Here is a 26454-nt window from a genome sequence, read left to right on the forward strand (position 1 = left end):
TAGCCGATGGGATCCAAGATTGCTATAAGAGTGATTCCCAGAGTGTGGACACTGCCCCCTGTTGGGCCGTGAAGGTACTGCAGGGCGGCAGTGACAGGGTTTAGAGGGCGTGTGCCGTACCTCCGTGTCAGCATCAGTGGCCTTCAGCTCAAACTCGGTGATGGTCTTCCTCACTCCCTCCTGGACCCTCATCCCAGGAACCTGCAGTAGAGGCAGCGAGTCGTCCACAGGTCTGATGGTGATGTAGAACGTCTGAGCAACCTGGAGATACACACGCACGTACATGCACGCACACACACACACATACGCACACACGCACGCACGCACGCACACACGCACACACACACACACACACACACACACACACACACAGAGGAGTATATTAATTTATTTAAATGTTGATGTGCAACTTCTGCCTCTTCTTCCATTTCTCACTTTACTCATTAGGAAACAATATGGATGGATAGATTGGATAGATTGGATAGATAGATAGATGGATGGATAGATAGATGGATGGATGAATGGATGAATGGATGAATGGATGGATGGATACTTTATTGATCCCGAGGGAAATGTAGGACACTGTTTTCTAAAGGCTTGAACAGTGTGACCCGTCCCAGAAGCTCATTGGATTAACTGAAAGAAGCAATGAAAGCAGATAACATCTTTAAAACCCCAACAACAGGTCCTGCAGAGTGTGTGCTGCTTTGACCCTGAACACTCCCGCCTCCCCACGCTGAGTAAATATTCTGCTGTTTCACTTCAGCAAGCAGAAACTGAACTTTAATGAAGAACACAGGATCATTGGTATGCAGTGGAAGCTGCAGTTAACAAAATAAAAGCCTCAGACCTTTTGACAAACACAAACCACCACAGTGAACACAAAGCTTCCACATTGCAGCCAGCCGGCCGTGAAGGCCAAACCACCCCTTCACATGTTTACTCAGGTCCTCACGGCCCTCATTAGTCTGGATTAAGCAGCACAGTTATGCATGAGGGGACCTAAGCGGGGGGGTATCTCCACTTTTAAGCTGTGTTATTGAATCTTTTCGTCTTTATATTGAAGGCAATTACTGCGCTCTGGGTCACAAACTCTCACTGAACCTTTCACAAAGTTTTGTTTGAGGGTTTTTCAGAATAAAACGCTTTGTGTATGAACAAAGAACTAAAGACAAAGCAGTGTGACAGCTTTTAATGTGGAGGACAAACATGTCTTTGATTCATTATGATGAGGACTGAGAGACACAGCAGAGCCAGAGGGGTCTGTTATTGTTTAAATGTGCTTAAACTCTGATCACGTTCAGCCCGTCTGCCTCTCTAACACAGCTGTCTGCTGCTAAAGTCTTAATTATGTGATGTGTGAAGAGTATCACTGTTGTATTCTGTGAACATGAACACAGCTCTCTTTAGTACAGTCTGAGTTCAACATGACAGCACGACTCCTTGAAGAGCTGTAGGTGCTAATGAACTCTAGAGGTGTTCGCAAGGGAGCCTCACTGGGTCCTCTTTTATTTCCACTGTAAACAGCTCAAAGTGGCATTGAGACCTGAAGAGGCCGGCTGATCAATGACATTCATTTATTTTAATTTTGACAGTCAAAGACAGATCTGATGTTTTCACAGGATGGTGTCGGGTGTTTTTATTGGGTGAACTGCTGAACAACACAGACCCTTAAAGGTATTTAAAGCTCTTTGTTCCTCACAGTGTTGACCCTCTCTCACCTCGTTTGTCCCGTCTGACACGATGAAGGAGAACTGATCAGCGTGCTTCTCTTCTTCAGTGGTGTGGACGTACTGAACGCTGCGTGACGCCAGGTCAGCCTGAGTGAACGAGCTGATCCTGGTACCTGTGAGAGGAGAAGGAGGAGAAGAAGGAGGAGAAGAAGAAGGAGAAGAAGAAGAAGAAGAAGAAGGAGAAGGAGAAGGAGAAGAAGAAAAGTCTTTAGTCTAGTTGGAATGATAAGATGCCTGTTGTCTGTGTCTTTGTGTCAATGTGTCACTGTAGTTTTGTTGTGTTGAATCTTTTCTGTTTACCATCAGGCTGTTGATTAACCCCCCTCCTCTCTTGCTCGTTGCTCTCAGAGGACACACACTGTGATCCTTTGTCTTTTATTGGTTTTGGCTTCGATCATTTTAACGAGCTCATAAACACGAACTCTGAAGTTAAACCTGTTTAATGAGAGCACGACTTCACTCTCAGATTAAAACTCAGCTGGAACCTTCATCAGGTCTGATCGTAACCATCAAACACTTATCTGAAGTAAGATCATTCAGCATCACAGGAGTTCATTTCTGCTGATTACAGAGAGGAGACAGTTTGTCTTTGTGCGACTTCAACCTAAATTTAATTTAAGATTATGTGCATATTGAACACCCTTGTGCACTTTCAACTGCCAACAATAACTGGGTATTTTTTAGGGACCCTAATCTTCCGCTGTATGCTTTTAGTCCACAGACAAGAGGCTCTAAAGTCCGACCCATGCGAGGACAAAACAAAGACTATCACACTGCAATGACTCTGTGTTAGCATTATTAGCTAGACATATAAGCCGCTGTAGGTCATTAGTATGCTAATTGATGTTAGCATTATGAGCTAGACATATAAGCCTCTGTAGGTCGTTAGTATGCTAATTGATGTTAGCATTATGAGCTAGACATATAAGCCTTTGTAGGTCATTAGTATGCTAATTGATGTTAGCATTATGAGCTAGACATATAAGCCTCTCTAGGTCATTAGTAAGCTAATTGATGTTAGCATTATGAGCTAGACATATAAGCCTCTGTAGGTCATTAGTAAGCTAATTGATGTTAGCATTATGAGCTAGACATATAAGCCTTTGTAGGTCATTAGTATGCTAATTGATATTAGCATTATGAGCTAGACATATAAGCCTCTGTAGGTCATTAGTAAGCTAATTGATGTTAGCATTATGAGCTAGACATATAAGCCTCTGTAGGTCATTAGTATGCTAACTGATGTTAGCATTATTAGCTAGAAATATACGCCTCTGTAGGTCATTAGTATGCTAATAGATGTGTAATCAGGGTGAGTCGTTAGCCTGAGCTGTGAACCCAATATCACTGAAAGTCGTTAGTACCCTCTGGTGTTGAGGGGTCGTTAGGCTCACATGATCCTGAGTGTGAGTGTGATCTCAGCTGTTTGAGCAGAGTTCAACACTGCATTGTCAGTGGGTGATAGGTGGTGTCTAAGGCCACCACCTCTGTTAAGGGATGGTTTTTCCAGCTTAACAAAGATGGCTTCCTTGACACCTCTTTCAAAGCAGCGGCCTTCTCTGGCTAGATGTGAACCTTGCTGTCTTCAGAGGAGTGTCCTTTGTCCTTTAGATGGAGGGGGACAGCTGAGTCCTGACCTGAGGAGCTGGCTCTCCTGTGCTGGGCCACGTGTTTGTGGAGGGTTTGTTTTGTTTCCCTGATGGACAGGTCCCTGCAGTCCTCTTTGCATTGTCCTGCATACACTACATTGCTGTGTTTGTGTCTGGGTGATTTGTCCTTTGGGTGGACAAGCTTCTGCCTGAGTTTGTTCGATGGTTTGAAGTGTACTGGGATATCGTGTTTGTTAAAAATCCTCCTGAGTTTCTCAGATACTCCAGACAGGTAAAGAATAACAATGCTGTGGTGTTTGTTGTTGTCTTCTTCCCTGTTGGAGTTGTGTTTTTAGAGGTCTTGCTGAAGGCCCAGTTTGGGTAGCTGCACATCTGAAGTGCCTGAAAATTCAAAATCAAAGGCTTGAAGGGTTCTTTATTCAAACACAGAATAAAAAGTCTTGTAATGTGGAGGAGACAGGTCAATGTTTTATGGCTGTAAATTTAACTTCAATTCTAACCACAGCTGAAACCAGCAATGTGATGAGAACTGCTGATTTTGTGCATAAAATGATTTTTAATAGATCTTTGATTTATACTGATGAAACAATGGGAGCTAAAGTGTTTATAATTTGTTCTGTATATTTATATCTGCTTTAGAACCAAACACACGGGGAGGTTCCCGCTGATGGAGCTCCTACAGGAGGGAGACTCGCTCAGTCTGCTCTTCCACAGCTACAACAGAAGCTGCTTCTCTCTCCTGTCGCTTAAATCAGAGCAGTGGACCCTTTAGGGAACAGAAGGTGAGCTGTCGGGTTGTTCTCTTCATCGATTCGACAAACACTCCACCTGAGAGGTAACAGATCACCTACGTCAGGTAAAAGACCTCTTCAAGAGTTTCCTCTGAAAGCTGAGTGTTCATCTCTCTTAGACCTCCTCAGACCTGCAGGAGCACACAGCTAGCTGAGCCTGTTAGCATGGAGTGTTAGCAAGGAGTGTTAGCATGGAGTGTTAGCATGGAGGGTTAGCAAGGAGTGTTAGCATGGAGTGTTAGCAAGGACTGTTAGCATGGAGTGTTAGCATGGAGTGTTAGCAAGGAGTGTTAGGTTGGAGTGTTAGCATGGAGTGTTAGCAAGGAGTGTTAGCATGGGGTGTTAGCATGGAGTGTTAGTTTGGAGTGTTAGCAAGGAGTGTTAGCAAGGAGTGTTAGCATGGAGTGTTAGCAAGGAGTGTTAGCAAGGAGTGTTAGGGTTAGACACATGGAGCCTCCACCATGTTGATGTCCTCCATTGTAAACAATGGGACATGATGATGACCTCCATCACAGGGGAGACGGAGACAGCAAAAACTGGAAACCTGACAGGTGTGCTTTTATATGAAGGTGTTTTTTCTTACCTGGGCTGGCAGCGTGCTCCAGGTGACCCAGGCTCGTCTGTTTGGTGATTCTGAAGATGAGCTCACCCGGCTCGCTGTCCTGATCGCTCGCAGACAGCTGCAACGTCGTCAGCTTCTTCATCGTGTTCTCGTCCAGGACCAGACCTTTGTTCACCTCCACCGAGGGGGGGAGGCGGTCCTCTGAGGGGAGAGAGAAGGGAGGTCAGAGGAGACATAGCGACAAGGGAGGGAGAGGAGGAAGGTCAGAGGAGACAAGGGAGGGAGAGGAGGGAGGTCAGAGGAGACATGTAGACAAGGCAGGGAGAGGAGGGAGGTCAGAGGAGACATAGCGACAAGGGAGGGAGAGGAGGAAGGTCAGAGGAGACAAGGGAGGGAGAGGAGGGAGGTCAGAGGAGACATGTAGACAAGGGAGGGAGAGGAGGGAGGTCAGAGGAGACATGGAGACAAGGGAGGGAGAGGAGGGAGGTCAGAGGAGACATGGATACAAGGGAGGGAGAGGAGGGAGGTCAGAGGAGACATGGAGACAAGGGAGGGAGACGATCCTCTGAGGGGGAGAGAGGAGGGAGGTCAGAGGAGACATGGAGACAGAGAGTCTACAAGAAAAGGTTTCATGAAATCATTTCGTCCAAACGGAGATAAAAACTTTCTATTTCTCATCCTGGTGAAAAATGAAAAACAAGGACTGAAGCAGAGAAGGAGATAAAAGCTGAGAGTGATGTGAGGAGGTTAGGGTTAGGGGGAGGAGGAGGCGAAGGAGGAGAGGGTCTATCAGGAAGTGAAAAATGACACAACCAGAAGAGATGAAGTTACAGCAGAGGAGGAGAGAGGCTGTGTGTCAGAGGAGGAGAGAGTGATACAGGTCTGATTGTTACAGACTGAGAGGAGGAGATATTAACAGAGCTCTGAGGGAGTGAAATGAGGGAGGAGCTGAAGGAGCAGGAGGAGCAGTGAGTTGGAGGAGCAGAGAGCAGGAGGAGCAGTGGGCACGAGGAGCAGAGAGCAGGAGATGTGGGGTGCAGGAGGAGCAGAGAGCAGGAGGAGCAGACAGCAGGAGATGTGAGGCGCAGGAGGAGCAGAGAGAAGGAGGCTGAACAGATGCAGCAGATTTAATCTGCTGGTAAAAAGCGTCTGCACAGGAAGTGAGAGGACGACATGAAGTCAGACGGCCCGACGCTCTCAGAGAAATGAATGAATGCTGAGTTTGTTTTTATCTGCAGAGTCAGAAACTTTTCAGCTCTGGCATCAGATCACTACAGGCGCGTCCTCACAGGCGCGTCCCCACAGGCGCGTCCCCACAGGCGCGTCCCCACAGGCGCGTCCCCACAGGCGCGTCCCCACAGGCGCGTCCCCACAGGCGCGTCCCCACAGGTAGACTTGCTGTGTTTGCAGAAAGTGTCTCAGAACATGGAGGTCAGGTTCAGTGTGGTGTTATGGCCCTCGTATATCAGGGTGTTCTACCACATCTGCTCACAGTTTGCAGTCAATATGATTTGGTCTTTTCTTACCCACAATCCTCTGCAGCAAAGACAGGTTACAGTGTAATGACCTTTGCTCTATGGACTGAAACATGTATGAACAATCTTAATCTCACAGTCGATGTTGTGGTTGTTTTCTGTATTTAAAGACTGCAGAGAGAGAGTGACGCTGAGCACGCAGCAGACAGAGACGTTACTGTGCTGTGAAAGGGTTAATCAGCCCTGAGTGAACCTGCATAAAAAGTGCCTGACAATAATCCTGCTCTCAAGCCTTAAAACCAACTAACCCAACCTGAAGCTGTTCTCAGAAAGACACCGATTAATTGATCACTGCTTGACTCATCATTTCAGCAGGACAACATACACTACTGAACAATATTAAAGAATATCCTGCCTTCAAATGAAACACTGCTGTTTCACACGTGTTTGATTTACCATTGATTGTGTGCTTCTTCTCGGTCCTATTTGCTGCAGTGTAACACTGTAAGGTTCGGCCCGGGGATCTATAAAGGTTTACCTAATCTATTATAAATATCACCACTGTGTGACTTATAAAACGAGTCTGTTCACAGTTTATATTCAGGACGTGTCCACGCCGCAGGGACACGTCAGTAAACATGCAGAGCTGTGGGGATACATGCTCAGTCCTCTGCTTGTTCCACATGAAGAGTTCTGACTTCAGAGGAGGAGGAGACGTACCGAGCACGCTGATGAAGAAGGACTGGTCGATCAGCTTGTTTCCCTCAGGATCCACCAGGTTGAATTTAAACGACAGGCTGCCTCCTTCCTCTCCCTTATCGTGGCTGAACTGCAGCAGGCCTGCAGCACACACACAAAGGGTTAACTACAGGTTTCAGGTGCTGGTGTGACAATAACGGCTCTTTAGACAGGTAGAAAGTGTTATCAATAAAGGTTTCATTGTCGTCTCTACGTCCTTTTTTTACATCCTGTTTTTTAAATTCTCTAGTTAATCTCTTATTTTAGATGAAATGTTTCTTCATGAATAAACTTGAAACAGAATAATAAAAAAATAAAGCAGCACATTTACAATATTTTTCAAAGTCAGAGAAGAGAAAAGAGAGAGCGACAGAAGAGGAAGAGGACAGAAATACTTGTGCACCTTTGTTGACGTCGTCCTGGGTGAAGCTCTGAATCAGTCCTTTAACAGAAACCTTCTCCACCTGTCCGCTCCGGCTCAGCTGCAGTTTTCCCACCTGCAGGTCTTTAGTGAGGACGTACCTGAGCTTCAGACTATCAGAGTCGACGTCTGTGCCCTTCAGGTTCTGCTCGGTGATCTTAGAAGACGACCCTGAAACCGTCAGAGCGCTCTGTGTTTGAGTTCATACAGAAACTGCTGACCCCATCATGGAGACAGACAGTGCACCTGTTTCATCATTTTAAAACATATGTATACATACATGTATATGTATGTATGTATATGTATGACAGATCCATCATTTGTGCCCCCTCATTAGATTAAATACCCCCCCACACACACCTGCGGGCAGCTGCAGGCCTCTGTTCACAGTCATTCTTGGTCCCTCGCTCCTCCTGACGTCCATGGTGAACTCCAGCCGGCCCGTGTGAGTGTAGATGCCGTCTGTGAGGGTGAAGCCCACCTCGTCCGCCCCCCCGCTCACCGTCTCAGGTGTGTAGACCAGCAGGTGGTCCAGGACGTCCTGGTAGGTGAAGGTGGAGCCCTGAGAGAGCACGCGGCCGTTCTCCAGAGGCTGAGAATAGAACTGACGCCGCCGCAGCTTACCTGGGAACACAGTCATTACAGGTGTGTGAGTGCAGGTGTGTGTGTGTGTGTGTGTGTGTGTGTGTGTGTGTGCGTGCTCACCGTATGCAGGCTTCCTGATGACGGTGAACAGGATCTCGTTCTCCGGGGTGTCCTGGTCGAGGACGCTCAGAGACGAGTTGGTGATGACGACGCCGGAGTTTTCCTCCACGTGGACACTGCTGACCGACACCACGGGCGTCCGCTCCTCCTGCCCCTGCTGACGGAGCGTTTAGTATACATGTGAGGTCACACTATTCAACATCATTAACAGGTCCTTTATAAAATAGAACATGAAGCACTGATGGCTTCATTATAAACATGGACTGATGGAGACGCTGCTGACCACCACCACGGGCTGTCACGCCTCCTCCCCCTGCTGACGGAGGAACAGCTTCATTTATGTGTATGTATGTGTTCATGTACTGTATGCACACACACACACACACACACACACACACACACACACACACACACACACACACACACACACACTCTAACAGGTTAAAGTTAGGCTGAGTTTGTTGGAGAAGAAGGCTTAAAACAGGGACAGTCTGAGTACAGAGCTGATCAGCTGTCATGTCTCTCAGGAGAGCTCAGGTGCAGAACCAGGACGGTGATATGAAAGGGAGGAGTTAAACTAGTTACCTGGATGTCCACCTGCACGTTGAAGGCCTCGGTCTGACTGTGTCCGTCACTGATGTAGAAGCTGAACACGTCCTGTTTGACCCGAGCTTTGCTGTCCTGCACATAGAAGATGTGATCAGACGTCAGGTCCTCCAGGGAGAACGGCACGTCAGGGGAGACGACCCGCGAGCCGCCCACAGAGCCCCCTGCTGGACGGGAGGGCAGAAGGATGTTACTGTCTCTTTAAATGATCTGCTGAGCAGCTGTCAGTTCACATCCAGCAGCACTTTGTCCACTGAAACATTAAACATCCACGGACACAGAAACCTGCTCTCAGAGGACCGATCACCGCCCTGTCAGTCACAACATGTGACAGCAGAAACACCTCTGTGCGTCCCTCAGTCAGACCTAAGCTGGACTCAGGATGAAGCTCAGAGAGGGTTTAACACACCTGACTCTCACAGCAGAGACCACCTGAAATCTGAGAGAGTGTCCTCAGAGTGCATGCTGAGCCCATGCCCTGTCAGGACTCTGCAGATGACTGAGTGTGTGTGTGTGTGTGTGTGTGTGTGTTTCAGAGCCGAAAACAGCATCTTTATCAGGATGTGAATCAGCTGCAGAAAACGAGGAGTGACATCTGTCCATGTCTGATGACTGTCATGTGATCATGCAGACACAGAGCGTCGTCATGTGACTGACTGTCTTCTGTGTTTCTGTCCATGTGAACACACACACACACACACACACACACACACACACTCAGAGGAGCTCCTCACCTCTCCGTGAGTTCTCGATGAAGCCGTACTTTGGAGGACTGACCAGCCACACCAGCAGCTCCTTCCTGGGCGTGTCCAGGTCCGACACAATGATGTGATTGGTGGAGAGCTGCACCCGGCCTCCTTCCTGCACCTGAGCAGACAAATACTTAATATTAGTCTATTTATTGTTGTGAAATATTAACAGTCCTGTTGGTCGGAGACAATAATGTATGTTTAAAGAATGACTCAGAGAACATGCATCGTCCTGCTCACTCTACAAACTGAACCAATTCTAAATGCTTTAAAGATCACACACACACACATAAACAGTTAATGTGATGAGTGTCTGCAGAAAAACTTCAGATAACTCTGTTCACAGGTGAGACCACAGGAGAAGCTCCACCTGTTCTTTAAACTGTCACAGAGACGTCTCTCAGGAGGAGCAGCTGCTCAGAGATAACACTGATCCGTCCCTGAAGGAGGCTCTGCAGAGTTTAACCTTCATCACATCTGACATCACATCTCCTCCTGCACCTGGTGCTGCTCACACCTGAAGCTCTGCCCCCTCCCTCATATTTCACACTCTATCCTGCCAGAGGGAACTGATCAGCTGGATCTCTGAAGTATGAAAGAGAAGAAGAGCAGAGGAAGAGGAAGCTCTCATGTTCTCTTCATGTTAAATTAAAAATGAATCACAGAGATGTAAAGAGGATTTGTGTCACGCTGTGACATCATGTGACATCATGTGACATCATGTGACGCGTCTAATGAGTCTCTGATTACAGCAGCTGCTTTAGAACAAACAGGAGGATTCAGTCTCTCCTGAGCTCACAGAGGAATCAGCAGAGTGTTAGATCGTGTGTGTGTGTTTCTGTGCCAAGGTACAATATCACACACCATTCTTTGCGCGCGTGTGTGTGTGTGTGTGTGTGTGTGTGTGTGTGTGTGTACCTTGATGCCACTACGGACGGTGACCTCCGGCAGTTGTCGGGGCGACAAGGTGATGGTGATGGTGCACATCTGGTTGTCAAGGCGATTGTTGTCTCCATCATAAACAACAAAGTGGAAGATGTCTGTGATTGGCTGACTGCCCGTCTCCAAGGAAGTGATGTACCTGAAGGTGAGATAAAGCGGTAACAACAACAACAACAATATTTCAGAGTAGTGCATGAGAGAGAGAAGCTGCCTCAGTAAGGGAACAGCAGGTTAAAGACAGGTAAAAAATTATCTGTATGTCCTGTTGTTGAACACTCCTCAGTCTGAACCTCTCCTCTCTCGCTCTGGGCTGACGAGAACCTGTGAAAGCGTTGCATTAAACCTCCCACAGAGACACAGCTGCTCATCTCTGCACAGCACTAATAAAACATAAACATGTGTAATCTCCTCTGATCCCGTTTAAACCTCCTGAAACAATCACAGCTCCTGTTTGCCCACAGACTGATGCAGGCTGTTTAGAGATCCCCGAGCCGTCCTGTGTGAAGCCAATCAGAGGTTATACTTCATATTCATAATTTATATTAATACCTGAACGCAGCAGGGAAAAGACTACTAAATGATTTAAATCCTTTGTTTTCTGACTGGGGTTTGGTCTGCAGTGTTTGCAGAGCTCTCGTCTGGTGAGAGCTTTTTCTTCTTCCTCTCCTGCTGTGATGAAGAGGAGAAAATGATCCCGTCGACTCGAGCTGCGATCAGACACACTGATCCAGACGAGGCAGAGCGAGAGGATCCCTCAGAGACAGAGACGATTAACACCAGACTTCTCCTAAAAAACAGCCTCTTTATCAAAGCTCACACATCCTGTCGCTCTCTTCCTCCTGACTTTAATCTGAGAGGTTTCATGTTGTTGAAGGATTCTGCTCTCCTCTATGGATTTATAAAGTCATGAAACACCTTTAAGACAAACTGAATTTATCTGCAGCTGAAGGTGAAATGAGTCCTGAAACACCAGGATCTACTTTCTCTCCTCATAGGAGACGTCGTCCCCTCAGGGAGCAGTTAGCAGGACTCTTTGAGCTGTTTTTATAGAAGAGCTGAAAGGTGCTTATTCCCTCTCATGGATCCTGGAGAACTTTTACTGCTGATACAACAGCCGCTCCTGAATCGACTGAGGCTTCCTCAAAGTCATTGTGTTTAATAGCTGCAGGTTTTATGCAGATTTCCTGTTTTTATGAGCCTCTGAAGTGGCTGTAAAGCATCATGGGAAACTAAAACCCTGAACTGAAACTGAGGATTTTCTTTATGTGGCTTTTTATTGGATCTGTTAGAGAGTCTTTGTCTTTGAAGTAAAAATATACTTAAATCACTCTGGACTGAGTCCTCTGATATCTGACATCAGGAGGAGAAGAGACTCTGAGGGGGGATGATGAAGAAATCAGAAAGTCACAGAAGGACAGAACATGTGTCTGACCCTGCTGACACAGTCTCTCGACATTATCTGCAGTGTGTTTAACATCACACACTTCCTGTCTCTCCTCCCACCTGATCCTGTGCTGGCTGATGTCCTCCATGCTGAAGGAGGAGTACTCCTTCAGCTCCTCGTGCTCCTGCTGGTTCTGGCTGCGGGTCAGGATGCCGTACATCGGCACCGACACCAGCTGGATCTGGATCTGACCATCGGGAGACGAGTCGTCCTGGGAGAGACGGGGAAACATTCAGCAGATGTTCTAACCTGCAGCCCCAGCTCTGTCTCTGTTCTAACCCGCCCAACACAACGTGACCACATCTCAGTTTGAGCCTCCTCACTCAGCTCACAGACACTGATTACTGTTAACGTGCGAGCCACAACGTCAGGGACATTTTAAAGCACACGTCTGTTTCCTGTTCTGATGAACAGCCTGCCTCAGGTGATCAGTACTTCCTGTCTCGTTACTTTACTGCCTTTGTGACGATCTGTCACTTTAAAGTTTCTCTATAAATAAAGGTTCTTTTTTATGATTTACTGAGAGAGGAAACAAAAGCAAAACAAATAGTTTCTAATCTTCAAACAAAGAACTAGAAACAGTGTTAGCATGCTAACAGTTAGCATCCTCTGTCTCTCACCGTGTAGGCCAGGTGCGAGCGTCGGATTACGCTGCTGCTCTTCTTGCCCACTTCCAGCGACAGCGAAGCCGCCGGGTCTCGCTGCGGCCCGTCGTCTCCGGCGCCCAGCACCACCACCTGCACCACTGTGGTCGCCATGGAGATGCCATCGCTCACGGAGAAGGTGAGGGCGTCCTCCTGCGTGGAGAGGCCGGCGTGTCGGTACAGCAGGACGTGACGGGTGACATCACTGAAGGTGAAGGTGTCACCTACAGGAGGGAGAGGTGTGAGCGGAAGAGTGTGTGTGTGTGTGTGTGTGTGTGTGCGTGCGTGCGTGCGTGTGTGTGTGTGTGTGTGCGTGTGTGGTCTCACCATTGTTCATGCTGGTGTGTTCACTGCCCTCAGTTTTTATCAGCTCCCCGTGGATCGGAGCCTCCACCAGCTCGAACTCCAGCTCGTCAGGAGATGTGTCGGCGTCGCTAACCGCTAGCTGCTGACCGCCTGCACACACACGCACGCACGCACACACGCACACGCGCACACGCACACGCACACACACACAAAAAAAACACACACACACACACAAAAAAAACACACACACACACGCACACACACAAAAAAAAAAAACACACACACACACACACATATGATCATCAGGGTCGTTCTGACATCTTCACCATAGACTCTCCTGTCTTTGAAATGACTATTAGTGCTGTTTATCTGTTGTGTATTTGTGTGTAGCTGTGTCTCACCGATGCTGGCCTGCCCCCCGAGGCCGACCTCCAGCAGAGGGTCCAAGACCTGAAAGACGGGTGGCTGCTGATGGTTGGAGAGCAGCAGGACGGCAAAGTCCAGCTCAGGAGTGGTGTGTTCACCGTCTGACACTGACACACACGGAGAGAGAGAGCAGAGAGCGTGTTACACATGAGGACAGAGGAACACACACACAGAGGAGAGGATGAGGAGAGGAGAGGAGAGGAGAGGAGAAATAAGAAAAGATAAAAGGAGAGTGAGCATTGAGAAAAGAGGAAAAACAGAGAGGAGACAAATATTTCAGTCAGAGATTCAGGGGTAGAGGAGGAGCAGGAGGAGGAGGAGGAGGAGGTCAGGTGGAAGGATGAGATTTGGTGTGGGAAAAAAGGTAGGATGTGAGAAAGAGGAAAAGCAATATCCCTCCTCCTCCTCCTCCTCCTCCTCCATAACGGGATGTACCTGTGAAGTAGACGCTCAGAGACTCTGGCAGACCTGTGGGGAGAAAGGAGAAACCTTTAGGTGGTGACATCGAAGGAGGAGCAGCAAGAGCTCAGATCATAAACACGTGTTCATATTAAATGCTAATGAGGAGAAGGTGGAGGACGAGCAGGATGATGAGGAGGAGGAGGAGGAGGAGGAGGTGACTCTTTCTGCTCATTTGAACCAGCTTTCATCTTTGTTAAAATGTGAAACTCTAAGATGGCGGCGACGTAGACGCATCTCACCAGCCCGAAAGCGGCATCTATGTATATATATCTATGTGTGAGTGACAGCAGGTGACTCATTCAAACATGATGGAGTGAACACCTGCAGCAGCTCTACGAATATACAACTCACAGGAGCTGCTTCGCTGGAAATATAATGTATAATAAATAATATATAATATATTATAATGTGTGTGTGTGTTCCTATGCGTGTGTGTGACCTGTGAAGGAGTACTGGTAGAGCTCCTGCAGGTGTGAAGGAGCAGCAGGAGGTCTGTAGATGATCTTCCCGTTGTTGATGTCGGCCTGAGTGAAGTGTTTCACCGCCGTGTACGCTTGGTCCCGATGCTCGATGGCTCCTGAGGACAAACAGGAAGGAGAAAGAGAGAGTTTGAGTTACATCAGGACGGTTTGTGAGGGACAGAGAGCAGAGACTCACACACTCAACAGGAGATGCACGGAGCAGCAGAGGGGTGAGAGGAGGCTCCGTCCTCTCTGTAGCCAGGCTGTGTAAATGATTATTTAAAGGTAAAATATTTGTGTGATGGGGCTTTAAACTAAAAACTATTTAATGTTTAACTCAGGACTAAAGCCGTGTTTCCACTGACGGGACCAGGGTCTAAAGCAAGTACAGGGACTTTAGCCCCTAAGGGTTTCTGCTCCTGGGGCATTGTTACAGGGACTTTGGGGGCGGGCCTTGAAGAGCAGGAACCTTTAGTCCATTCAGAAGAAGTTCCTGGGACTAACAGTTATTTGTACTTTGGAGGAAACGATTCGTAAAGCATCAGAAATCCACTTCATGAAGTTAAACGATGGAGACAAACGCTGCAGTTTAATCTGATCTGTCTGCTCTCAATGATTTCCTCTCTCATTCATCAGGTCATCAGACGGTGACTCTCAGTCTCTGTACGTCGTCTCTCTTGCATCAGACAGACACTGAAAGTGAACCAGACTGTCAGACAGTCCAACGATCAGATTAATGATCCACTTCTGGATGTTACAGCAGTAAAGACCATCCACAGACAGTCCTGTTAGAGTCCGGACTGATGATGATCCTGGAGGAGAGTGATGCTGCTGACGACCACTGACAAACTACACACAGTTACACTACGACAACAGTAAATCATACCTACACACAGTTACACTACAACAACAGTAAATCAGAACTTCACACAGTTACACTACAACAACAGTAAATCAGAACTTCACACAGTTACACTACAACAACAGTAAATCATACCTACACACAGTTACACTACAACAACAGTAAATCATACCTACACACAGTTACACTACAACAAGTCGAGTCGAGGAGATTTAATCATCACCTGCTTTTATTTTCATTCTGAGCAGATTCATTCAAACTCTTAAAACGTCCTGAGGATCACTGAGAAACTCCATCACAGCATCAGGGATCAAACTGCCCGGCTCATGGGGTCACTCGTGATCACTTGGGTCATCACTAGTTTAAAGCAGCAGAGCTTCAAACATTGACCTCTGAGTCTGAATCAAACCCACCATCAGATCAGCCTGACTCATTTTAATACTTTCACCTTTCACACGGTGTGGGTGTGTGGGTGTGTGTGTGTGTGTGCGTGCGTGCATGCGTGCATGCGGGCGTGCGTGTACATGTGGTTGTGTGTCTGACCCTGTCCCGGTGGCAGAGCCTTGGTGATGTTGTACAGTAGCTTGTCGCTGGGCGTCTCAGAGTCGATGAAGGAGAGCGCAGCAGGAGTGATCTCTGTCACACGGTCCTCCAGAGCCTGGGACACAGAGCCAGATGAACACATGAGGTGAAAACAGTAACACACTAACACAAGCTAAAACACAGCACACACACACACACTGTGCAGAGCTGGAGGTTCTCTCACCGTGATCTGCAGGTCACAGTCGGGGGCCAGCTGGGGGAATCCTGGGATCTGAGGGAGGACCCCGATGGTGAAAATCTGAGCATCACTCTGTGTGAGGGAGGCGGCCTCTGTGGACACCTGCACGCACACACACACACACACACACACACACACACACACACACACACAGACACTCTCTTATATTAGAGACTGAACACACTCAACATGTTCCCTCTGATCTTCCTCCTCTCCCTAAACGTCTGTTATCCTGAAGTTTAAAGGGTGTCCGTCTTCAGCTGTGAACCGTCTTGTGTGTGAAACATGACCTGTGAGAGACAGAGCTGATGACAACTGTAACTGTTGTGCAACAAATCCTCAGAGTTTACTTTATTAGTTTATTTGACAGGGGCCGTGCACAACACAACTGTTGGGCCAGAGTTAGCTATATAGCTAAGCTACATCTGTGGTCCCTGGGCAGGAAGACCTAAAAAAACATACATTACAATACAAACAATTAAAAACAGTGCATGGCATAAAAACAACATACATTTCGATATAGTGAAGATAAACTGTGCAATAAACCTGATAAATAACCCTGATCCAGGAGTCCTCTCCTTCTTCTCCTTCCTGTGTTGTGCAGTTTGTCTCTGTGTTGTGCAGTTTGTCTCTGTGTTGTGCAGTTTGTCTCTATGTTGTGCAGTTTGTCTCTGTGTTGTGCAGTTTGTCTCTATGTTGTGCAGTTTGTCTCTCTGTTGTGCAGTTTGTCTCTGTGTTGTGCAGTTTGTCTCTGTGTTGTGCAGTTTGTCTTTCTGTTCTGCAGTTTGTCTCTGTGTTGTGCAGTTTGTCTTTCTGTTCTGCAGTTTGTCTCTGTGTTGTGCAGTTTGTCTTTCTGTTCTGCAGTTTGTCTCTGTGTTGTGCAGTTTGTCTGTTGTGCAGTTTGTCTCTGTGTTGTGCAGTTTGTCTTTCTGTTCTGCAGTTTGTCTCTGTGTTGTGCAGTTTGTCTCTGTGTTGTACAGTTTGTCTCTGTGTTGTACAGTTTGTCTGTTGTGCAGTTTGTCTCTGTGTTGTGCAGTTTGTCTCTGTGTTGTGCAGTTTGTCTGTTGTACAGTTTGTCTCTGTGTTGTGCAGTTTGTCTCTGTGTTGTGCAGTTTGTCTGTTGTGCAGTTTGTCTCTGTGTTGTACAGTTTGTCTGTTGTGCAGTTTGTCTCTGTGTTGTACAGTTTGTCTCTGTGTTGTACAGTTTGTCTGTTGTGCAGTTTGTCTGTTGTGGAGTTTGTCTCTGTGTTGTGCAGTTTGTCTGTTGTGCAGTTTGTCTTTCTGTTCTGCAGTTTGTCTCTGTGTTGTGCAGTTTGTCTGTTGTGCAGTTTGTCTCTGCGTTGTGCAGTTTGTCTGTTGTGCAGTTTGTCTCTGTGTTGTGCAGTTTGTCTGTTGTGCAGTTTGTCTCTCTGTTGTGCAGTTTGTCTCTGTGTTGTACAGTTTGTCTGTTGTGCAGTTTGTCTCTGTGTTGTGCAGTTTGTCTGTTGTGCAGTTTGTCTCTCTGTTGTGCAGTTTGTCTCTGTGTTGTGCAGTTTGTCTGTTGTGCAGTTTGTCTCTGCGTTGTGCAGTTTGTCTCTGTGTTGTGCAGTTTGTCTGTTGTGCAGTTTGTCTCTGTGTTGTGCAGTTTGTCTGTTGTACAGTTTGTCTCTGTGTTGTGCAGTTTGTCTGTTGTGCAGTTTGTCTCTGTGTTGTGCAGTTTGTCTGTTGTGCAGTTTGTCTCTGTGTTGTGCAGTTTGTCTCTGTGTTGTACAGTTTGTCTGTTGTGCAGTTTGTCTCTGTGTTGTACAGTTTGTCTGTTGTGCAGTTTGTCTGTTGTGCAGTTTGTCTCTGTGTTGTGCAGTTTGTCTGTTGTGCAGTTTGTCTGTTGTACAGTTTGTCTCTCTGTTGTGCAGTTTGTCTCTGTGTTGTACAGTTTGTCTCTGTGTTGTGCAGTTTGTCTGTTGTGCAGTTTGTCTCTGTGTTGTACAGTTTGTCTGTTGTGCAGTTTGTCTCTGTGTTGTGCAGTTTGTCTGTGTTGTGCAGTTTGTCTGTTGTGCAGTTTGTCTCTGTGTTGTACAGTTTGTCTGTGTTGTGCAGTTTGTCTTTCTGTTGTACAGTTTGTCTGTGTTGTGCAGTTTGTCTTTCTGTTGTACAGTTTGTCTGTTGTGCAGTTTGTCTCTGTGTTGTGCAGTTTGTCTCTGTGTTGTACAGTTTGTCTGTGTTGTGCAGTTTGTCTCTGTGTTGTGCAGTTTGTCTCTGTGTTGTGCAGTTTGTCTGTGTTGTGCAGTTTGTCTCTGTGTTGTGCAGTTTGTCTGTGTTGTGCAGTTTGTCTCTGTGTTGTGCAGTTTGTCTTTCTGTTGTGCAGTTTGTCTCTGTGTTGTGCAGTTTGTCTGTGTTGTGCAGTTTGTCTGTTGTGCAGTTTGTCTGTTGTGCAGTTTGTCTCTGTGTTGTACAGTTTGTCTGTGTTGTGCAGTTTGTCTCTGTGTTGTACAGTTTGTCTGTTGTGCAGTTTGTCTGTTGTGCAGTTTGTCTTTCTGTTGTGCAGTTTGTCTCTGTGTTGTGCAGTTTGTCTGTTGTGCAGTTTGTCTTTCTGTTGTACAGTTTGTCTCTGTGTTGTGCAGTTTGTCTGTTGTGCAGTTTGTCTCTGTGTTGTGCAGTTTGTCCCTGTGTTGTGCAGTTTGTCCCTGTGTTGTGCAGTTTGTCTGTTGTGCAGTTTGTCTCTGTGTTGTGCAGTTTGTCTTTCTGTTGTACAGTTTGTCTGTGTTGTGCAGTTTGTCTCTGTGTTGTGCAGTTTGTCTCTGTGTTGTGCAGTTTGTCTCTCTGTTGTACAGTTTGTCTGTGTTGTGCAGTTTGTCTCTCTGTTGTGCAGTTTGTCTCTGTGTTGTACAGTTTGTCTCTGTGTTGTGCAGTTTGTCTGTTGTGCAGTTTGTCTCTGTGTTGTACAGTTTGTCTCTGTGTTGTGCAGTTTGTCTGTTGTGCAGTTTGTCTCTGTGTTGTGCAGTTTGTCTTTCTGTTGTGCAGTTTGTCTTTCTGTTGTGCAGTTTGTCTCTGTGTTGTGCAGTTTGTCTCTGTGTTGTGCAGTTTGTTCCTGTGTTGTACAGTTTATCTCTGTGTTGTGCAGTTTGTCTTTCTGTTGTGCAGTTTGTCTCTGTGTTGTACAGTTTGTCTTTCTGTTGTGCAGTTTGTCTCTGTGTTGTACAGTTTGTCTGTTGTGCAGTTTGTCTCTGTGTTGTACAGTTTGTCTCTGTGTTGAGCAGTTTGTCTCTGTGTTGTACAGTTTGTCTGTTGTGCAGTTTGTCTCTGTGTTGTGCAGTTTGTCTCTCTGTTGTACAGTTTGTTTGTGTTGTGCAGTTTGTCTTTCTGTTGTGCAGTTTGTCCCTGTGTTGTACAGTTTGTCTTTCTGTTGTGCAGTTTGTCTCTGTGTTGTACAGTTTGTCTGTTGTGCAGTTTGTCTCTGTGTTGGGCAGTCTGTCTCTCTGTTGTGCAGTTTGTCCCTGTGTTGTGCAGTTTGTCTTTCTGTTGTGCAGTTTGTCTCTCTGTTGTGCAGTTTGTCTGTTGTGCAGTTTGTCTCTGTGTTGTGCAGTTGGTCTCTGTCACATCACAGATGTTCAGAGAAGACGAGCTCACAGTCAGAAGAGATGTAACAGTGTTAAGCCTGCAGAGCTGACTGAGCTGGATCTATGACAGCCTCAGTAGAGAATTATTGATCATTCACACATTTTATGTCTTTTAATATCAATAAATCTAAGTGAAGCTACAGGAGACACGGTGTCAGGTAGAAACACACCTGATTTATTTAACACAGACACATTAAACTCCTCCTCTGACTCTGGCTCAGGCTCATGTGAAGCTGACGTGTGTAGTTCACTAACATGAGGACAAATGAGCGTTCTCTCCCTGCTTCTGCAGCATCACAGTGTTTAACAGTTTTTACAGACGGACAGTCTGTGTGATAACTCTGTTCATTACTGTGAGGATTAATAAACATGTACTTAAGTGAAGCTCTGCCTGACCACAATCATCCAAACAGCAGAAGTGTTCTGTTTATCATTTTAATAATCTTACTAATGATGGTAAAAATAGGATCAGGTATCAAGAAGCTCTAACTGGACATGCTGAGAGCTGCAAACTGCAACAGAAAAGACTGAAGCACAGAGTCTGAGAGAGAAAGAGAGAGAGAGAGAGAGAGAGAGAGAGAGAGAGAGAGAGAGAGAGAGAGAGAGAGAGAGAGAGTCCTGCAGCAGTTTAACTGATTGTCTCTGTAATTTGCTATCATTAACAATGTCCAGATAAAAACTGTGAGTTTATTTAGAGAGGGACATAATCACACAGGGAGGACAGAGGAGAAGAAATGCACACTTAAAGAGAGGGGAGGACAAACAGGAGACAAACACCAACATGTCATCTAAAGACTGAGGCTCTCTAATAAAGAGGCTAATGAACATTTTAGACAGAGTCACAGACAGGACAGCTCTATAGATGCTCACCTGCACGCGCCCATGGTTACAAGACAACAGGAGAAGGAACGGGCAAAGAGACAGGAGGAGGAGAGATGGGAGAGGAGAGAGACAGGAGAGGTGGCTGAGAGAGACGGGAGAGCTCTATATCACCTGTCTATCACCTGCATGCTGCCATAGTTACAAGACAACAGGAATGGACAGAGAGACCGGAGGAGGAGAGACAGGAGGAGGAGGAGGAGAGACGGGAGAGGAGAGAGACAGGAGGAAAGACAAGAGGAGGAGGAGAGACGTGAAGCTGAGGAGATGCTGAGTGTATAATCAGCTCTTCATATCTCCTCCTCCACACCTGTAGGAACAGGCTGTCAGCCTGCAGGTAAAAGACTCTGCACTGACCTGGAACCTGAATGAGTCGCTGTCGGTCCCTCGTCCAAAGTGCCGGTACCACACAGAGCCGTCGTTCACGTCCTGCTGCGTGAACGAGCTCGTCGGTGTGAAGCCTCGGTCGTCTGTCACAGAGGGACGCCAGCCTTCAGCCGGACCGTCAGCAGGCATTGACGCCAACACCAGCTCACCTGGAGAGGACAAACGTCATCAAATGATCCTATCAGTACATCTACATCACAAGGTTCACATTTAAACTATTCCACCTCAATGAAGGGAAGAAGTCATGTGATCATCCTGTCATTTCAGAGGTCACATAGACCATAAAGCAGGGGAGGGTTTAGGGCGGGGCTACCTGTGATTGACAGGTCGTTACCGCAGAGACCTGATCAGAGTTCAGTTGTACTTAAGGACTCTGAGGAGTCGACTGTTTTTATCCAGTAAATACATTTAAAGTCTGTTTAGCCAAAATTAGCATCACAGTTAATAACACTGTTACTGCTAGCAGTAGCTTTAGCATCTTACTCAGCGTTTGCAGCTGAAATAAGCTTTATGAGTCTGACTGTGTGACATGACGGATTCTGGTCATAGATGGATGGTACCATGTCGCGGTTCCTCCTCTGAGCTCCGGATGCTGTAGACGATCTCATCAGTGCTCGCTCCTTTATATTCAGCATGCAGGTATTTCTTATCCAGTCGCACCATCCCTCCTTCTTTCACCCAGGTCAGCGGCACAGAGAGCACCTGAGGAGAGTCGGACACCTGGAGAGGACAAACACACACAGGTATGATTGATTAAGCTCATCACATAAAACCTGATGGTGACCTGTGAGATCTCTTCAGCTTCATAGACGCACATGAGTTGTTAAAGACTTCATGTCCCTTTAATATCAACCATCTGTCTGTGAGTTTCACCTGTACAGAGTCTCACAGGTATTTAGATGACATACAGTATAAAGGTGTTGATGACCTGAATGTGAGCTTATAGCAGCAGGTAATCCTGATAGCCATGATGTTCATGTTTTATCCACAACCTGAAGGTCTGTGAGTGTCATTATAAACCTCTGACAGACGCACCTGAGCTCTGAGGTCACAGCCAGATCCACCAATCACGACTCATAAATCATCACACACTCTGTGCTCCATTTAGAACCAGGTGTACTTCAGTGATGCTGTGTGGCTCCTCCACAGAGGAAGTGTAGTTACAGGTTAGTTTGATTGTTCTCTTCCTGCCTCCTCAGCAAACAACAGGTGTGAGATGATTCAGAGTCTGTTGAGGACAGACAGGAAGTGGGCTGCTGACCTCTGACTCACTGTGTCACCTGCTGCTTCTGTAAATACTCCTCAGGTAGAGCTGCTGCTGCAAACACTGACTGCACATGTTTCCTCTGCATCACCTTAAAGAAGTCTCAAATATAATGTATATATAAAACAGTTCATATGTCCAGGTACGGTCTGTGTGACTCTAAACAATCACCGTCTTACAGCACATCAACATGGGAAATCCACTGAACACAAGTCATCCTCTGTTATTGTCCATTATTCATTCATGGATGCGTTTGCACTAAAGTATTGGGCGAAACCATCCCTGCAGGTGAAACCATCCCGGCAGGTGAAACCATCCCTGCAGGTGAGACCATCCCTGCAGCTTCTGCTTCCCCTGAATCCCAGCTCCTCCCCCAAAGTGAGCTCCTGTAACCGCACCCTGACACACCAACAGACTGAGAGACAGACAGACAGTCGACCTGCTGCATCACACCGTCACCTTTATATTTCCTTAACTCCTCTGAGGGGGCGGGGCCATGGGACGAGCTGATGGAGCCATCAAACAGGAAGTGACAGAGAATATTTATCTGAAAATAATTCTAATTTAATTGACAGAGCATGAACATGGAGCTCTAACAGCTCAACAGACTGTGCGTGTGTCAGCAGCCTAGAACAGAAGAGATCAGCCTGCGTCCGTCTGACATCACAGTCTAACTCTGACCTGTGATCAGAAAACATCTCTGACTATGAACAGAGGAGCTGGAGGGATCCTCTGAGGCTCACTGAGGCTCCTGCTTGTCATTCAGCTCAGACTCCGAGCGAGTCGTTAGGGAACAGGGTCGTTAGGCCTGATTAGTGTCCGGCTCAGAGCTAAGTGATCCTGCTTCACAGAGGCTGTGCTGAGAGCAGCCGCTCTGATGGAGCTCTGATGGAGCTCTGATGGAGCCTGGATGGAGGAGATGTTGATGAGAGACACGCTCAGAGTTCAGATAATCACTCCTGGTTTTATTTTCAGCTTCAGAAGCTTTGTACGTTTTTTAAGTAAATCTGAGGCTTGATCTGATTCCTGTTTCTCGCCCTCCTCACAGTCTGAGCTGTGTAGCTCCTCAGCAGGACGGCTGCAGCGTTTCAGCTGCCACAGAAAAGCTGGCTCACTGAGCGCTCCGCAGACACACCCTGAAACCCTGAGAGGTCAAAGCACAGTTGTTCAGATGTAGGGCTGAATGATTTAGAAAAAATATCTAATTGCTATTATTTTGACTCTTATTGCGATTTCGATACGATTTGCAATATTAAAAAGAATGATCATTTTTATGTGTTTATTCTCATTTTCATTGAAAAACATATTGATGGTGTTTTTTGTGGTGATCTGTTCCAAACGAAGATATTTGATAATTGTGTCCGTGTATGATGAGTTGGCCAGAACATCGCTGCGGCACGATATTTAAATTTAAATGGTATTCTGACACACATTTTACCGTTAACAAAAGTGCTCCTCCTGCGATTTGAAAGTTGCAGTAGGTCATATTGTGATTTGGATCAAATTTCGATTAATTGTTCGGCCCGATGCAGATACACGGGACCAGGTGTCAGAGGTATCATCAGGTATCTGATGTTGTTATCAGTGTGACCAGTCCTCTGTATCTCAGGGCAAACTCAGATAAATCACAATCAGTCATGGAATCAAGCTGTGGTGGGCCTCCAGGTAAAGGCAGTGACCTGCTCTCAGTCTGCTCCTGTTGACAGCTGAGAGTGAAAGACACAGCAGAGAGCAGACGTGATGATCCTCCTCTGATGATCTGATGAGATCTCTATCTGCTGTTTCACCCTAACTGTGAACGTGTCACTTCCTGTTGGTGTTCTCTGTTGAAGGTAGATAACTGCTGAGTTTTCACTCTGGAAATGTTTTCTTCTTCTTCTGTGGTGCACCTGCTCCTCTCTAATTGTGTGTACTGATCTCTGTTCTTTAGAGTTTACAAGGGGCCGGCTGAGGCTCAGTGGTAGAGTGGGTTGTCTCTCAATCGGAAGGTTGGGGGTTCGATCCCTGACTGCTACAGTTACATGTCGAAGTGTCCTTGGTCAGGACACTGAACCCCAAAGTGCTCCTGGTGGCAGAGCCGACGGTTATGGATGTGCATAGATCTGATCGTGAGTGAGTGTGTGTGTGTGTGTGTGCGTGTGTGTGCGTGTGTGCGTGTGTGTGTGTGAGTGTGTGTGTGTGTGAATGAGTGAATGTGACATGTAGTGTTAAAGCAGCTTTGAGTGGTCGCAAGACTAGAATCTGAATCAGAAATACTTTATCTATCCCTGGGGGGAATTCGGGCGTTACAGTTGCTCTGACACAGAGAAGCCTGAACACATAAAGGAAATATAAAATGTCAAATATGTGCAGCACATATACAATTAATAAGAAATACAGATTACATGCTGAGAAGTGGATCTGTGGTGATTTAAATATAATTGCCAGAAAAAAGTTAAATACAAAATAAGAGTTACGATGCAAAAGTTAGTTATTTACAGATGAACAGCTGATTATGTCAACGTACTGCAGCCGGCTCATTTAGAGCGAGAGGTCAGCACAAGCGAGAATATAGAGAAAAAAGGCCATTTACCTGTGTGGAATACATGACAGGTGAGAGAGGAGGACAGAGAGGAGGAGAGAGGAGGCGAGAGGAGCAGAGAGGAGGAGAGAGGAGGAGAGAGAGAGAGGAGAGAGGACAGAGAGGAGGAGAGAGGAGGAGAGGAGGAGCAGAGAGGAGGAGAGAGAGAGAGGAGAGAGGACAGAGAGGAGGGGGAGAGAGAGAGAGGACAGTGAGGAGCAGAGAGGAGCAGAGAGGAGGAGAGAGAGAGAGGAGAGAGGACAGAGGAGGAGAGAGGAGGAGAGGAGGAGGAGAGAGGAGGAGAGAGAGAGGAGAGAGGACAGAGAGGAGGAGAGAGGAGGAGAGGAGGAGAGAGAGAGAGGACAGTGAGGAGGAGAGAGGAGCAGAGAGGAGGACAGAGAGGAGGAGAGAGGAGCAGAGAGGAGGAGAGAGAGGAGGAGAGAGGAGGAGAGACAGAGAGGACAGTGAGGAGGAGAGAGAGGAGAGGAGAGAGGGGAGGAGAGAGGGGAGGAGAGAGGAGGAGAGAGGAGCAGAGAGGAGGAGAGAGAGGAGGAGAGAGAGGACAGTGAGGAGGAGAGAGGAGCAGAGGGGAGGAGAGAGAGGACAGTGAGGAGGAGAGAGGAGCAGAGAGGAGGAGAGAGAGGAGGAGAGAGGACAGAGAGGAGGAGAGAGGAGCAGAGAGGAGGAGAGAGAGGAGGGGGAGAGAGGAGGAGAGGACACTGATGCAGCTGGGACTCGTCCAACAGCTGAGGACATAAATCAGCTCCTCCTCTCTCTCCCTCTCTATCTCCTCCATCATTCTGTCCATCCCGCTCTGTCTGACGCTGCACACACTGCAGCATCAGATGGATCCTGGTGTGTGTGTGAGTGTGTGTGCGTGTGTGTGTGGGATGTTGTTGATTTAGAGCAGCAGAGGAGTTTAGCCTGAGGGGAACTATCTGCATGCAGACAGACAGACAGAGAGAGAGAGAGGGAGAGAGAGAGAGAGAGACAGAGAGAGAGAGAGAGAGAGAGATTGTTTTTTTGTACATAAAAAAAACAACTTTTTATCTTAAATACATTTTTTAACTTAAATAGAAAAGAAAAGTTCTGGTTTTTACAGTCGTCACTTTTTTGTTCTTAACTGCTGTCGACATTTTTCTATTTGATCTTAAGTTATCTTTACTTACCTGTTTATATTTTAAGAGCACATTCAGCATTTTGCAGTTAAAGTGATTATAATGCTGCAGTTTTATACACTTTGTCTTTGTCCTCTGTTATTGTACTGCTGTACTTATTGTATGTTTCCCATGTTAATGAAGCTCTGTGAATTTGACAGAGAGAGAGCTGTCAGAGGAATGTGTCTCTGCTCGGACAGAAGAATGACGTCACATAATGATGAAGGTTTCATCTGCAGGTGTCTCTTTCAGTGAGATAAGATCTCAACTACATTAAACTCAGGTGAGGACAGAAAGCAGGTGGTGAACACCTGGTTCCTCATATTATTTAGTCAGAAGCAGGACAAGTGATGGAGGCAGTATATGAATGTATAAATGAGTCCCCCCCTCTGTCCCTCCTACCTTGTGACTGACGTGCACCTGGAGCAGCAGGTTCCTGTAGGAGTGTCCGTCGTTGAGCTGCAGCACCGCCCTGTCCTGTGCCCCCTCCGACCCGTCGTGGACGTACTGGATCTGTTCCCGGGTCAGATCCTCCAGCTTGAACCTGCTGAGCGCCCGCTCGTTTTGCAGCCGGGTCAGCCGGCCGTGGAGGGGCGGCTCCAAGACCATGACCAGGACGTCGGCGGGGTTGTCGGGGTCGTCGACCTGCAGGACCGACTTGGTGATAGTGGCAACAGCACCCCGTCCGTCCACGTGTAGAGGAGAGAGAGTGATGACTGTCGGAGGCTGGGAACAATTAAAAGAAAGAAAAGCAGGAAGAACATTTAACAACATATAATCTGACAGATGTCGAAGAGAAAGATTAATTATATAAAAACACACAGACAGACACACAGACAGACGGGCAGACAGACAGACAGACAGACACACAGACAGGCGGGCAGACAGGCGGG

General features: G+C 46.9%; 1 protein-coding gene across 1 annotated transcript in view; it reads right to left on the bottom strand.

Moving 5' to 3' along the window:
* Positions 1 to 26454, bottom strand: part of fras1 (Fraser extracellular matrix complex subunit 1) — a 122403-nt gene that overhangs the window by 21589 nt on the left and 74360 nt on the right. The window contains exons 28-48 of the mRNA XM_069683220.1: positions 25964 to 26287; positions 21141 to 21300; positions 20551 to 20729; positions 15704 to 15820; positions 15481 to 15595; positions 14054 to 14191; positions 13588 to 13620; positions 13128 to 13259; positions 12748 to 12876; positions 12397 to 12644; positions 11836 to 11987; positions 10309 to 10471; positions 9376 to 9508; positions 8621 to 8805; positions 8036 to 8189; positions 7691 to 7954; positions 7313 to 7501; positions 6892 to 7011; positions 4718 to 4897; positions 1722 to 1846; positions 121 to 261 (exon numbers count right to left, since the gene is read on the bottom strand). Coding sequence (XP_069539321.1) covers positions 121 to 261; positions 1722 to 1846; positions 4718 to 4897; positions 6892 to 7011; positions 7313 to 7501; positions 7691 to 7954; positions 8036 to 8189; positions 8621 to 8805; positions 9376 to 9508; positions 10309 to 10471; positions 11836 to 11987; positions 12397 to 12644; positions 12748 to 12876; positions 13128 to 13259; positions 13588 to 13620; positions 14054 to 14191; positions 15481 to 15595; positions 15704 to 15820; positions 20551 to 20729; positions 21141 to 21300; positions 25964 to 26287 — 3381 coding nt within the window. The remainder of the gene's footprint in view (positions 1 to 120; positions 262 to 1721; positions 1847 to 4717; positions 4898 to 6891; positions 7012 to 7312; positions 7502 to 7690; positions 7955 to 8035; positions 8190 to 8620; positions 8806 to 9375; positions 9509 to 10308; positions 10472 to 11835; positions 11988 to 12396; positions 12645 to 12747; positions 12877 to 13127; positions 13260 to 13587; positions 13621 to 14053; positions 14192 to 15480; positions 15596 to 15703; positions 15821 to 20550; positions 20730 to 21140; positions 21301 to 25963; positions 26288 to 26454) is intronic.

This window comes from Semicossyphus pulcher, unplaced genomic scaffold, assembly GCF_022749685.1.
Source record: "Semicossyphus pulcher isolate SPU_LCO1_2020_fin unplaced genomic scaffold, fSemPul1.0.p SCAF_6, whole genome shotgun sequence".
In the NCBI taxonomy this organism is placed as follows: Eukaryota; Metazoa; Chordata; class Actinopteri; order Labriformes; family Labridae; genus Semicossyphus; species Semicossyphus pulcher.